At 33.4% G+C, this 14,671-nt stretch overlaps 1 protein-coding gene across 2 annotated transcripts in view; it reads left to right on the top strand.

Annotated features, from left to right (window-relative positions):
- Window positions 1-14,671, top strand: part of LOC129965692 (MICAL-like protein 2) — a 107,234-nt gene that overhangs the window by 72,149 nt on the left and 20,414 nt on the right. For both annotated transcript variants that reach the window (XM_056079808.1, XM_056079802.1), the window contains exons 2-3: window positions 10,190-10,355; window positions 13,723-13,771. In XM_056079808.1, the coding sequence (XP_055935783.1) occupies window positions 10,204-10,355; window positions 13,723-13,771 (201 nt within the window). In that variant the 5' untranslated portion in view covers window positions 10,190-10,203. The remainder of the gene's footprint in view (window positions 1-10,189; window positions 10,356-13,722; window positions 13,772-14,671) is intronic.

Below are 14,671 nucleotides of genomic sequence, written 5' to 3' on the forward strand. Positions count from 1 at the left end.
TACCTTCGATTATAATGTGTTCAAAGTTTGCTTTTTTGAAGTTAGTGCTTGTCATCTGGCGATCGGTTATGGTTTAAATGCCTACTCGTTATCCAAGTTTATGGCAGGATTTTTCGTTGGAATCATAAAACAATTTTTGTTTCGAAACTGATCATCGCATCTGGAAATTCTCGTATTGAAAAATGGGGGAGGGGGAATACGATAAAAATCACTAAAACGTGTTTTTTTCCTTCTTTTTTTTGTGATGGATGTGGACATAAAGTACGTATTTCGCGTTTTATTTATATGAATTACAATGGATGGAGTCATTCTGATTTTTTATCTTTCTTTTCTAACTAATTGAATAAACCAGTAGAGTTCCCATCTCGTGCAGTTTTATAAGCTTTATTTATCTGAATTTGAGAGATGAAAGCATTTATGATCGATTTCAACCTAAACATACGATGGCAAATGAAGCTGCACGTGCTCTCCAAAATGTGAGGAAAGTAGTCATTGAAGATTTCTTGTTAACATTCAGCAATGAGTGATTTTGTATGAGTCAGCTTTTAAAATGTAACGTAAACAGAAAAAAAGGTTGTTTCAATTTTAGTTTAAAAATTTCTAAGCAAAGATTCTTGATACTTAAACCTTGTTGCCACATTTCCTATATAAAAATTATCGTAGCTTTCTCAATAGTAATATTCCTTATTCATTTTGCTATTATTTAATATTGAATAAATAATGTCGCACAATATTGTACAGCATTGTGAAATATTTTGTGCTCCTTGGGCAATTGTAAAAATACCGCAGCTTTGTGGTATTCTGATCAACCTAATCTAACAGATTTACCCACTTTACCATTTTCACGTAACGGACTTTATTTACGCCAGATTCACGAAAGTTGCTTGATTTTAAAAACCAGCTATGCAAGTTCAATCATAGCCCTAAAATTAATTGAAGAAACTTCTGTGGTTCGGTCATGTAATAAACATTTTAAAAATTGTCTATTTCTTTCTTAATTGCTAAGCCATGGGTAATAAAGAAAGCGCAGGTAAAATACTATAATCCTTGATTTGTAGACAAGAGTTTCTGTAACACTGAAAATTTTTTTTTGAACTTTGAAGTAGTTTATATAATTTTATATAACTAAAAATACTTAAATGGTGTTTTATGATGGGAAATGCTAAAGATTATTAGCCCATATTCCATACATTTATATTCTATTCAAACCATTGATAATCGTGCTAATTTCCCTGTAACATCATGAATAATTTTGTGGAGTTGAGCAGAAAAGAGCAATTAAGCAAATTCCTTGTTATTAAATTGGTATTATTGTATACAGTGTATTTAATCAAGGAATTGTCATTTATTCCATGTGAAATATTTGCAATGAGTTCCTAGTTACTAATAAATATTATGGGGGGCTTAGGGATTTTGCGGACAGATTTTAGATGTGAGGCATCTCTTTTAATAAATTGGCCAGTCAACTTTCAATAAACACGTTAATGATTTATTTATGCTATTTATTTTTTATACTAGTAACTAAGTTAAAATGAATATGTATTTTTTAATTATAATGACTGTGGTATCCATACTTGCGCATAACACTATTTAAACAGACATTGGGTATTTTTGAAACAAGTAAGGGGATGTAATGAAACATATAGTAGCTGTTTTTTCATAATTTATAGAATTAGTATTTTTTTCACAAATTTATTTATTTGGCAGCTAAGCTGATAATATGTTTTAATGGATTCCCACGCTCCTTTAATGGCCCGAAGCAGCTGCTCACTTGAAAATCTGTCCCTGGTAGCGATCACATTAATCTACATAAATATGCCTGTATCGAATGGCCATTTATTCCGTATGGAACATCTGTCATGCCCTTAACGCATCAGTGATGCATTTAGATGTTTTAATGGCCACAAGCAATGCTTATGACGTGGTTCCTTTAAAAAAATAATCAATTTAGTTGCCATTTCATCATAAAGGGTGATTCATATTGAATGGAACAAATAATCAACTGACTATGAGTCACGCATATGTTACATTCACTTTTACTCTCAATTATTTGAATGCTTAGTGTTGATAATTACGGTTACAGTTAAGCGAATATAATAAAGCAAATTAGGAACCCGATTAATTATACTTCGATAGAATTCAAGATTATAACTCCCAATATTTTATAATTCGTAAAAATTTTTTTTTTACTAATTTATTAACTAGGCAATTAGGAAAACATTTTTTAAATCGATTTATCTGCAGGCCACCCTTCTCAGTCTAGCGGTCCTCGACAGTTACCCTACCTTGAGTACCATCACAATAACGCATGAAAATCGAGTAGCAGAAATAAAAAGAAGCAGTGCAGAAAACTTTACCGTAAAGCTGATTTACAAGTTCATGGCTTATCAGCTCGTAAGTGTTTGACAGATCTTTTCAAGCTTGCCACAGCAAGGCGAAGCAAAAACCTCACAAACAGCCCATTTAAAGGAATACCTCGTTGGCATCTGTAAAGAGGAAGTTAAAAGCTTTTCGTTTTGGACAACCATTAAATCCATAACGAGCCGGGAAAGGCAAGCATTTATTTACCTACCCATTTAAAGCTCGAAAGGTGTTCACGCTTTTTATTGCAAGGTTAGGTGTCACTTGCTCTGGCTCACCTCTTTCGCCTTCTTGAAGATCACGGTGGCGTTTCGAGGGCCTTCGACCTTTCCCCGTCTTGTTTGACTCGACGTTTATAAGGTCCTCACGTGACGGGTATGGATTTATTTGTCAATCTTTTTGAAAAGTGACAGATTTCACTCCCAGACACTTACTTTGTATCGTTTTTGTGCTTTGAAAAGGGTATGTCTTCTTCCTTTGACTTGTTTTTTAACTGAAAAGAAAAGGCTAAATTGTGCGTGAATTTTCTTAAGTATCTGATGCGAAAATGTTGAAGAAAGTCTATTGTGATTGGAGAATAATTATATAGATGGAAATCTTATCGTTTTTCATATATTATAATGAAATCTACTCATTTAACTTCACATGAAACAAATGCATTTGTCGTTTTAATATCTGAATATGTATTGTGTCAATTATTCTATAGGGTGATTCCAAATTCATGGTACAAACTTGCCAAGGAGATAAAGAATGAGGATATAAATAACATTCACATTGGAAGCTCAAATTGCAATCCATTACTTTAGTCATAAATGCATGGCGTCCCAATTCAATTTCAAACAAGATGTTCTAACTAGTGTAGATGTTTTAATGTAGTTTTAAACTGCGGTATATTTATTTAAAATTATTATCTGCCCTCCCGATCTTCTGAATTAGCGAGCATCGGTTAACTGGGAACATCTGAAGAGTCTTCTTTATGCGACTGCAGTTGAGTCAGCCAAGGATCTCATTGCTCGTATATCAATCAGTAGCTGCTGCACGCGTGTGTGAAATGCCTGCCATCTATGAACGCGTACGTCAGTCGCTCAACCGACGCTGTAGGCATGTCGCTTTAGTGGACGCAATGTTCAGCAGTTCTTGAAAGCATTGCACTTGTCAACGACATCATCATTAAACGCTTCGTTTTTGTTTTCATCAGTTATTTGCGCCTCCTGCGTCTATACATTCCTGTACAATAAATGAGTGTTTTAAATAAATGTACCTCTGTTGAAAATTTCATTAAAATATCGTCATTAATGTAGAAGATAGAAACTAAGCATCGTATTTCAAATTGGATTGAGATACCCTGTATTTTTGATTAAAGAATTGGATTGAGATACCCTGTATTTTTGATTAAAGAATTGGATTGAGATACCCTGTATTTTTGATTAAAAAATTGGATTGAGATACCCTGTATTTTTGATTAAAGAATTGGATTGAGATAGATACCCTGTATTTTTGATTAAAGAATTGGATTGGGATCCAGATTTCCTATTCGTAACCTTGTTTTCTATTTGCCCTCCAAATTCGTACCATGACTTTGAAATCACCCTGTATATCATAAACATCCTATACAAAAAACTCTCAACCAATTTCTAAATTAAATTAGGTCCGAAGAATTTGGCATTTTTTAAAATTGATCCACTGAATATGCACATTTTCTGCAATAACAACAGTAACAACACAACAAAAAAATCCTAAACATCAACCAAGAAAATTATTTTCATCATTTCTTTTAATATATCGATATTATTCTTCGCGGCTAAAAATATTGTTTAAAAAATCTTAGAAGATAGCTTTGATCGCTACATATGCACAGCTGATAAAACAGATCTTCAAGTAAGGTTGATTGAAAATGGAGGTGTGAAATTGACATTAACTTGTCCCAGAATAAAAACAAACAAACTAATAAATGCTTATGTGATTTATTAGATATTTAAAATGAAACCATTAAATTTCAGTCATTCATAGGTTGAAAAATAATTGCTAGATCCAAGAATGCTGATTATATAGTAAAACAACATACCTTACTTTAGAGATTTGTAACACCATTGAACAAGTAATTGAACTACTTTTTTGAAAGAATCATCATCTTAATTGTTTTAAATTACTGCAGAAGACCAGAATTTCTCTTGATCTCTTTCTATAGTATGCTGTAAATGTGAAAATAAATTTGAAAGCTATACAAACGAAATAAAGGTTCGTATTTTTGCACCAGATCTCTATTTTTAATGATCTTAACTGAAATAATCGATTCACTTGTATAATCGAATGATTATTTATCAGTTTAGCATTTATAGAAAATTATTCTTAAGTTTGGGATTTGTTTTTTGTAGTTGAAATTGAAAAAAATTGTAGTTGTAGTTGTAATTGAAATTGTAGTTGTAAAATGAAATTCAAGTACATTGCTTTTAGATCTCATTCTGAAAATACTTCTTTGATATTTAAATTATTCTTAATTTCTAATTTTTGATTAGAGTTCTGATAGGTCGTCATTAAACAAATATTTTTCTATGTACTTTTTGCAGCTAATGAGCCCCTGTTTCAAACTGGCACTAGAGCACCAGTTCAATTGGGTGAAATAAGTCTACACCACTTGATCTCAGTACCTGCATTGAAATCGTTTGAGGAAAATTGAAATTATTCAGCTTTTTAGAGAGCCTGTTCCAAACCGTTTAACCAATCACCAAGTGGGTGAAATAAGCATTTACACCGCTTGGCTTGATTACCTGACACATAATTTCATTGAAATCCTCTGAGAAAAACTGAAATTATTCAGCTTTTCAGAGAGCCTGTTCGAAACCATCTAACCAGTCACCAAGTGTGTGAAATAAGCATTTATACCACTTGGTTTCTGAACCTGCCACAGAATATCATTGAAATTCTCTTAGGAAAACTGAACTTTTCAGAGAGTCTGTTAAAAACCGTTGAACAACTTACCAAGTGGGTGAAATAAGCATTTACACCACTTGCCTTGAATACCTGCCACAAAATTTCATTGAAATCCTCTGAGAAAAACCGTCTAACCAATTATTATTACGGTCTATTCGAAACCGTCTAACCAATTATTACCAAGTGGATGAAATAAGTGTATTTACATCGCTTAGCCTCAGTACCTGCCACAGAATATCATTGAAATTCTCTTAGGAAAATTGAACTTTTCAGAGAGTCTGTTAAAAACCGTTGAACAATTTACCAAGTGGGTGAAATAAGCATTTACACCACTTGCCTTGAATACCTGCCACAAAATTTCATTGAAATCCTCTGAGAAAAACCGTCTAACCAATTATTATTACGGTCTATTCGAAACCGTCTAACCAATTATTACCAAGTGGATGAAATAAGTGTATTTACATCGCTTAGCCTCAGTACCTGCCACAGAATATCATTGAAATTCTCTTAGGAAAATTGAACTTTTCAGAGAGTCTGTTAAAAACCGTTGAACAACTTACCAAGTGGGTGAAATAAGCATTTACACCACTTGCCTTGAATACCTGCCACAAAATTTCATTGAAATCCTCTGAGAAAAACCGTCTAACCAATTATTATTACGGTCTATTCGAAACCGTCTAACCAATTATTACCAAGTGGATGAAATAAGTGTATTTACATCGCTTAGCCTCAGTACCTGCCACAGAATTTCATTGAAATCCTCTGAAAGAAAACTGAAATTATGCAGCCTTTTAGAAAACCTGATCGAAACCCTCTAACCAATCAAGCGTCAAATGAGTCAACGTAATAATTATTTCTGTAAAACTGTTTTAACTAATCTTCAAGAATGATCTGTCTGAGATGCTATAGACATTTAAGTTTCGAAGAACTTGCTTATTACGCAATAGAGAAAACAACTACATACTAATTCACTGGTGCCCCCCTCCCCCCTCCATTCATATCCAGCGTGCCTGTTCTACCACCTGAATGAGGAAACTGGACTCTTTCTTCTTTATCTCCGTTTTATCGTAAAGCAAGCCTGATAGTCGCTGCGTGTACGAAAGTGAATGTTGTCCAGGTACATTTACCTTTTCTTCCTGTACAATAAGGCGTCTCCCTCTTCCGCTATAACGAACAATAATTTTTTATGGATATTTCATCTTTCTCCTGCCTTTGTTCCACCCTTGACCCAGTCTCGGGCAGGTGGGGTCAGGCAGCGGCAAAGATAGGCGCACTTCTCACTGGCCTACCACAACCTTTTTTTTTTTATTATTCTTTTTTTTTTTTCATCTATTTTTTTGTGTTTCTTTATACTGGCAGATGGTGTGACGGATGGACGCGAGGGGGAAATGAGACTTTTTATTCTTTCTTCTCTTCTGCGTCCCCCCTTCCTCCTGTATCGAAGAAAAGGTTCTTTTCGGTGAAAGGTAAAGGGATGGGGACCTGTTCTCACGAGTCTTATTTTTCCCATCGTGAGATTGCTGTATTGAAATATCCGATTGTGCCTGGGAGATGTGCAGTTTACCTCTTTTCATTCTGGCTGCAGGGGAGGGGGAAAATCGAGGTTGCTTGTGAAGAAACGGGTTTAGTGGTGCTTTTGGAGAAAAAGGATGCTAGGCATTGAAGGACTTGTACAGCTTGTGTGCCCGGAAGATTCATAACCTCGAGTGCCCTAAATGTTGTTGATGTGATGTCTTATTTCTTGTGATGCATTGGGCAAGTTACTAGTGCAACAGGTAGTTATTTAATCAATTACTAGAAGGTGTATAGTAACACAGAGATTGCAAATGAATGTTATACTGTAGTTTACATGGAAAACATAAAACATTTACTATAATTTAATTGGTTTTGGGCCCTGAAAAAAATGTATGTTTGCTTTTTGCCTAACACTAGGAATACCGATGTTAAATAATAACACTAGGACTACCGATGTTAATAATATGCATAGTTTTACTATACCTGTCAAATTGATGGGGTTTTGATCATCATGGCTTTTATTGCTACTTTTGGCTTAGTTTATATAAATAAAAGAATATAATTTAACAAAAACATTTAATATAATAATTCATTAATTCTTAATAAAAAAAACAAGAAAAGCAATTTGTATTTGCATTTATAGGGTATCCAGTTAGAGATTTTATTTCTAAACTGAATCTTAATCGGAATGAAATAGATTCCATTATAACAGTTGCCGATCACTTAGGATCAATCAATAAATTTCATATGAAAAATATAATTCAAATTTTTCAAGAAATTTCTGAAAGCGATGCATAGATGAGTATAAATACGTATTGATGTCCATCATTGCATAGGTGATCCATAAAATATTATAAACTTTGAAATTGTTAAAGCCGTCATTTTGAGGGGTCTTGGTATAATAGGTATAGTTCATACTGATTATGGAAGTTAAAATGACTAAGTGGAAAATGAATAGGAATATTATTCATTTTCGTATTTATGTTTTATTAAAAGTCGTGATAAAGTTCCAGAACAGTACATAAATTATATCAAGATTTTTAAGCATGAAATTTGAAAACCATCAAAATGACGTTCTTGGTGGTTCTAGAGCCAAGAGGAATTTACATATTCAACAAGAACTGAAGATAATACTCCTACACATATAGTACCGTATGGACGTACTTATTCAATGTTGAAACATAACTAATACGGTATATTGATATGTACCTGTGTTCGCAAAACATAACCGAAAGGATGGGAGATGGGGTTCTGATGCATTCTATTTTTCTATACACTGGGTTGTAATTGTTTCTATTTTCTCTTACGAATGATTGCAATGTTTTCTTGTGAATCTGAAATTCACAAAATAAAATCTAATAGTGTAGCAGTTGCATTACTCTTATCTTCTCTTTTGGATACTAGATGGCGATGCCTGATTAGGCCATCCCATATGTCATCCCATAGTGCATTGCGATAGTAATGTGAATGAGATGTGATGCTGAACTGTGAAGCCGCGCGCGTGAATGTCTTTTTCTTTGTGTTTGTGCTTGTTTAGTGTGTGAATCTGATTATTAAAAGAAATATTCCTAAAAACATTCGTCCTGTTGCTTCCTGCATGGATCATAATCTACATACCGCCACAATAGTTTATTAACTAATAGTAATCTAATCGTTTATTAATTATTTGTAACGTAATATCTTATTTAGAAACCAATAGTAACCGAATAGTTCCTAAACTAAAATAGTTCCTAACTGTTTGCATACACTCACACATTCCCCTTGAAATTAAGAAATCACTTGGTAAAATAGCTCACGTTACTTCGAGGAGAAAAAATATTAATAAATAAACGTAAAGCTCTTTTTACATAACTGCAGCATTAATCTTTTTATTTTTTTATTTGGTTGCGTGTTATTTGCGTACACTTAAACAGCAATCACCCTTTAAAGAAACAATTTTGTCTCATCATATTTCCATTACCGTTTTATGCATTTCCATTAAATTCAAAGAAAATCGCCCCAAATCTTCATCATCGTATAAATTCCACACCAATAACAATATCACCTGCAGATTATTGTTTTAGAAGCAATCTTAGCGTAATTTAACATTTGAAATAAATTATATGCTTTTATTTTTTCAAATACCAAGAGCGCATTTGAAAGCTTTCTGCATTTAAACCTTGAAATCAGACATGATCTCATTGTTTAGAATTTTCACGATAGAATAATATCGAATGCTTGAAAAGAACCATTTTGTTGAGTATTCAGTTGTCCTTGTTTGCTGTTTAATTAAATTTCATATTTTATATGAAAGAGGAAAAAGTGTTTAAAGGTTAAATCCATTTGGACACTTTTTAAATTGATAACATGACGTTGCTGTTATATAAAATTCTTTTAATTATATGAATTGAATAACCTTAAGGTGAATATGTTTTTTGATTTTTAAAGACTCTTTTCTATATAATTTTTTAAAGAGATGACTCATAATATCAAAGAACTCACACACTCTCTCATCTCCTCTAGCTTGTTCTGAAATGCATTCCAGACACATTTTTTCCTCATCTTTTTACAGTATCGAGAAAAATTGCTCTCGCATAAGATGTATAAAGAAAAACTGTTATCTTCAAAAATTCGAGCTCGAGATTGTATCGAATCTCCATATTTAAATCTCTCTTTGTTCGAAAAACACATTTCTGGCATTTTTTTCTTCGAATTTCCACATTTAAAGATAACTCAAAACTGTTATGAGCTGGATGGATGAAATTTGGTATATGGTCTTTACACCAAATTTGTTGGTTGCTTAAAAATTTTGGGCAAATCTGTAAACGCAGACAGAAAGTCTTCCCTTTGTAGAATTTGATACAGAAGTACAGTTTGGGTGAGAGGTTCAGTAAATTTCATTAGTGTAGCTCGTTTATTTTATTGAATCATCGTATTCACTAACATACATGGAGAGATAAGTAGATCATATATTATTTCAAATACGTGCTTTTCGGACTCTAAGGTCTAAAACCTAATGACTTATCCCTCAAGATTAACATTTTTGAAGTTTGTAACATTTTTCTCTTTGTAATTTTGCTTTCGAGAACATAACATTTAAAATCAATAGCATTAAGCAACGAATTGCGTTTACGAACGTGGCAACGAATATATAGAAAAAAGTTTACATGTTTGTTAATTGCATTAGTCTTACTTCGATTATTACATAATTTACATTAATTTTAGAATACAAATTGAATGAATAGAAATGAATCAAATTGTAGATATATACTGGTATGTGCTAATTCATTCATTTTACAACAGTATTTTATTCTTCTTATATTAATTTATATACCTTGAATGTCATTATTTGTTTTTCACGAATTTCTATGATGTTCTAATTCTTTATTTTATTTCTTTTCAGTGTTCTTTCTTAAAATGGGTGAAAAGCGTGGTATGCGGGCGTTGGAACTTTGGTGTCGTCGCGTCACCGATGGTTACAGGAACGTGCGTGTGAACGACATGTCTAGCTCGTGGAAGGACGGACTCGCCTTCTGCGCCTTGATCCATCACTTCAGGCCCGACCTCATGTGAGTGACGCCATCTAGCTCAATCGGATGATTCATTGCTTTATTTTTTCTTGTAATCATACTGTTCATTTTCGCATTTGGAATTCCTGCGCGCGCATGTGTCAGGAGGCGTTTATTTCATAAACAAGGGAATAGAAGGAAATATATGAAAAGGGATGTTTATATTTGTCAGTAGGGTGATATGAGATGATTCGCGGAATGAGAAAAAATAATCGTTCATTTTTCTGCGCGTCACCCCTTAGCGAAGTACAAGCATCGGAAAGCGTCCCGAAATCCTGAAAGGAACAGTACGTCTGTTCTCATCAAGATAGGTCATAAGATGACTACAAAATAAGAATGCATTTCAATAAAGTGTGAAATAAGCTGCATTTCATTTAAACCGATTATGTTGGTGCTGTGGCGTTGAACTGAAAATAAAAGTATGTTTCCGAATCGAAGGTGTATGTCATGTCTACACTGCGCTACACTCGATGGAGTGTAGGATAAAAAAAATAATAAATAAAAAGAACGGAGAGAAATTTAGTTTAGCTTAGTTACATTAACTTCACCTTTGGATGCAACAGGGCAGCTATTTTGGGCTATTTTTTTTTTTATCAATCAGATAACGAGGATGGCACCTGAGCTGCAACCTCCCTCTTTCAAACTTCTGCACCATATCAACAGAAGGACATTTGTCCTGCTATGTCAGATTTAACGTACACCAGATTCGAATACACGATAGATCTTTAATGTAACTGGATCTGGAACTTGGAAATGTGGGAGTTCGAAACCCTACCACTAGGCTATCGCGGCACTAAGATAGACGGAAAGAGGAATCATTTAGAGCATAAGATCAGCACTCGAGTCCGTTGAGAGGAAAAGCACCAGCCATGACACACGCGTTGTCATAGCTCTTAACAGACCCACTATCGAGCGATAATCAAATTCTAAAAATCATTTATATACTTTACCCAAAACGAGGGTGTATATTATATATAAAACAGCAAACTAATCTCCGAGGTCTTGGTGAGGAAAAAAATAACATTATTTATTTAGATAGTTTATAAAGCAACCATAGACCGGGAGAGCCTGGTTGGTAGAGCGTCGGATTCGCGTCCGTTTGGTTGTGAGTTCGAACCCCGCCGGCCGAAGATTCGCCGCGTGCTTGGTGGCTGACGCGCGTTAAATCTGTGGTGGTCGCAAAGTCCTCCACGTCGAGAGTAATACCACTGGGGGTACTGGATCAGGGGTGATCGTTCTCTTATTCAGGTCTAAATTACGATCTGTGGTTGAGTGAATGAAATGCATGAATGCAATCCGCCCCGTAAAAAGGGTTGTGACGTGTGTGTAGCTAAATCGTTCTCTTGGCCCTAGATGGCGCTGCTATAGAAACAAGAGGCGCTCCACCTCAGGCTTAAATCGGCTGTCTTCGAACTGCGGGCTTGTCCATGGCAAGTGCCATAAGAAACAACAACAATAAAGTAACTATAGACAGCTACTCCGATAGGCACACGAATAAAATTGAATGACCGGGACAGCATTGGCGAGAACTAAGGCTGAATTCGACATTTAATTACATTTCAGATGTTGTATCTGTGTACTAAAATTTATTCAACTAGTTAATTATCTTTTGTAGTTATAGCGCCTACTCGGACAGTTCAGCCAAACTTCTTGTCAGCGAATTTCTTTCTTTCAAAAATGGGTTGAAACGTGCCATTTTGGTGAAGATCAAATTGCCCTTTTGTCAAATTTCATGCATTGAGAGACGGATGTTTCTGAGTTATCGTACTCACATACGGACAGACAGACAGGCATAGATCCAAAAATGTGTTTTCGAACTTGGAAATGTCGCAAATATGCAGATTTATCAAACTTTCTCAAGATCGATTTTTTTTTTTCCTGACAATTGTAGTATTTTGCATATGAGAAGAAGGGGGTGGGGCATGTATCAAACGATTGGAAAACTTATTGTAATATTTTTATTGACGGAAGAATTTAATGTCATTGGATAAAAAAATCTAAAATCAACCCACCGAAATGGACTCTTCTTTATTATTATTAGTACTTCTTTTTTTAATTTTTTTTTTTTTCTCATTGGCTAGCTTTAGCAGAGGAGATGAATGGGGAGGTTTTAAGTTATCATTCCTGGGTGGGCTGTATTCAATACCTTTGTTTCGGACACATATGAAAATGGTTGATTGATTATATGTATGCTTTGTAATTTGAGCTGCCTACGCGAAGAATTGAAAGATTTTGTTACAAACTTTTTTTAAGTACTACAAAGGTATTAGATATTGATTCTATCCAAAAGTAACAATCTGTCAGAATATATGATAGATTGTTGAATGTTAAACTTTCATTTTGTTTAGAAAAAAAAAAAAAAAAAGAGAAAGGAACCGTGAATTTTATTTTTTCAGATAAAGAAATCTTGTTCCATTTTAAGTGAACAATAAGCATGACGCTCCCAAATTTATGCAATTAAATTTAAACTTTATTGACTAAAAATGAATTAGAAGTCACCGGTATTGACATGTATATAAATTTCTTAATATTACAAAATTTTGTGAATAACATTCATTTTTTTAAGAAAAAAATTAGTAGGATTTAATAATTGAAACATTGTTTGAATTATTAAACCAGATACTAATGGTGAATTTCATGTACAGGATTTTAAAAGATGCATAATGTACAAGATTTAAAAGATCCATCATGTACAGGATTTTAAAAGATCCATAATGTACAAGATTTAAAAGATCCATCATGTACAGGATTTTAAAAGATCCATCATGTACAGGATTTTAAAAGATCCATAATGTACAAGATTTAAAAGATCCATCATGTACAGGATTTTAAAAGATCCATCATGTACAGGATTTTAAAAGATCCATAATGTACAAGATTTAAAAGATCCATCATGTACAGGATTTTAAAAGATCCATCATGTACAGGATTTTAAAAGATCCATAATGTACAGGATTTTAAAAGATCCATAATGTACAAGATTTAAAAGATCCATCATGTACAGGATTTTAAAAGATCCATCATGTACAGGATTTTAAAAGGTCCAAGGATTTTAAAAAGATCATGTACAGGATTTTAAAAGGATCATGTACAGGATTTTAAAAGGATCATGTACAGGATTTTAAAAACATCCATCAGAAATTAATATATTTTGTGAGTAGCAAGCATTGAAAGATGTGGCTACAATCATAGAGGTTCATGCCTATATATATATATATTGAACTGCAATTTTTATTTCTCATATTTCTTATTTTTTATTTAAAAATATTAACTGGTTTTAGTGATGTACTATTGTTTTCTCCGGCCTTTTTCTAAATTTAAATAAAAATAATTACACAAAATTTAATTTCATGATTTTTCTTTACAGAGATTTTGAATCCTTATCCAAAGAAAACATGCTGTACAATAACGCATTGGTAAGTGGAACTTATTTATCATGACATTTATGAAATAAATATTTACCATTTGTGTATATTTACTGCAATATACCTTGAATTGTTTATTGAACTTTAATACTACTCATTTTTGAAATTTTATGAAGAACTCAGATTTCAGCAAGGAAGCTATTTCGGTGCTGTTGATCATATGCATGATTCATTTTAACGGTCAGATTATAAAAAAAAAAAGAATGTTCCCCTTCATTTTTATCTTATATATTTATTTAAAACAAAAATGAAGTCATATATTTAATCTATATCTATACTTATAATAAAGCTCAATGTGTGTGTGTGTGTGTGTGTGTGTGTTGGCGCTCTACAGGCCAGACCGTTTGACCTACAGCTACCAAATTCGGTACATGTATACCTTGGAGGTTCGGAATGTGCACCTGGGGTTCCTTTTTTCGAATTTTTAATTAGAATTTTAATTATTAATTAAAAACTAACTTTCCCGCCAAAAAAATCTTCCATTTTCGCCACCGCCAACTTTTCCGCCAAATGAGTAAGGATTCAGTTTTTTTTCTCCCAACAGTAATGAGGCTAGGGTTAATATTTTTCGGCGGATTGTTTCAAACGATTCTGTTTATTTTCTTAATGTTTGATGCATTTAAAATTAAACATTGTTAATTAATCCATGTTTCAGATTCATTCTGAAGTACTTTTGAATTAAAATAACACTAAATAAAGGAAATTAAAAATGTATAATCTGCATAGCGTTACCCCAACTGGCGTAGAAAAATTCACGCGCTTGCGTTACCGGAGCTGGCGAAGAAAATTCACGCATGCGCATTCTGATTGTTGCCATGACAACCGTTATCAAAGGACGATTTAAATTATTTTAAGGTTAGTTGCATGCTTTTGTAAGTAAATTGTATTTAT

This window comes from Argiope bruennichi, chromosome 1, assembly GCF_947563725.1.
Source record: "Argiope bruennichi chromosome 1, qqArgBrue1.1, whole genome shotgun sequence".
Classification (NCBI taxonomy): domain Eukaryota; kingdom Metazoa; phylum Arthropoda; class Arachnida; order Araneae; family Araneidae; genus Argiope; species Argiope bruennichi.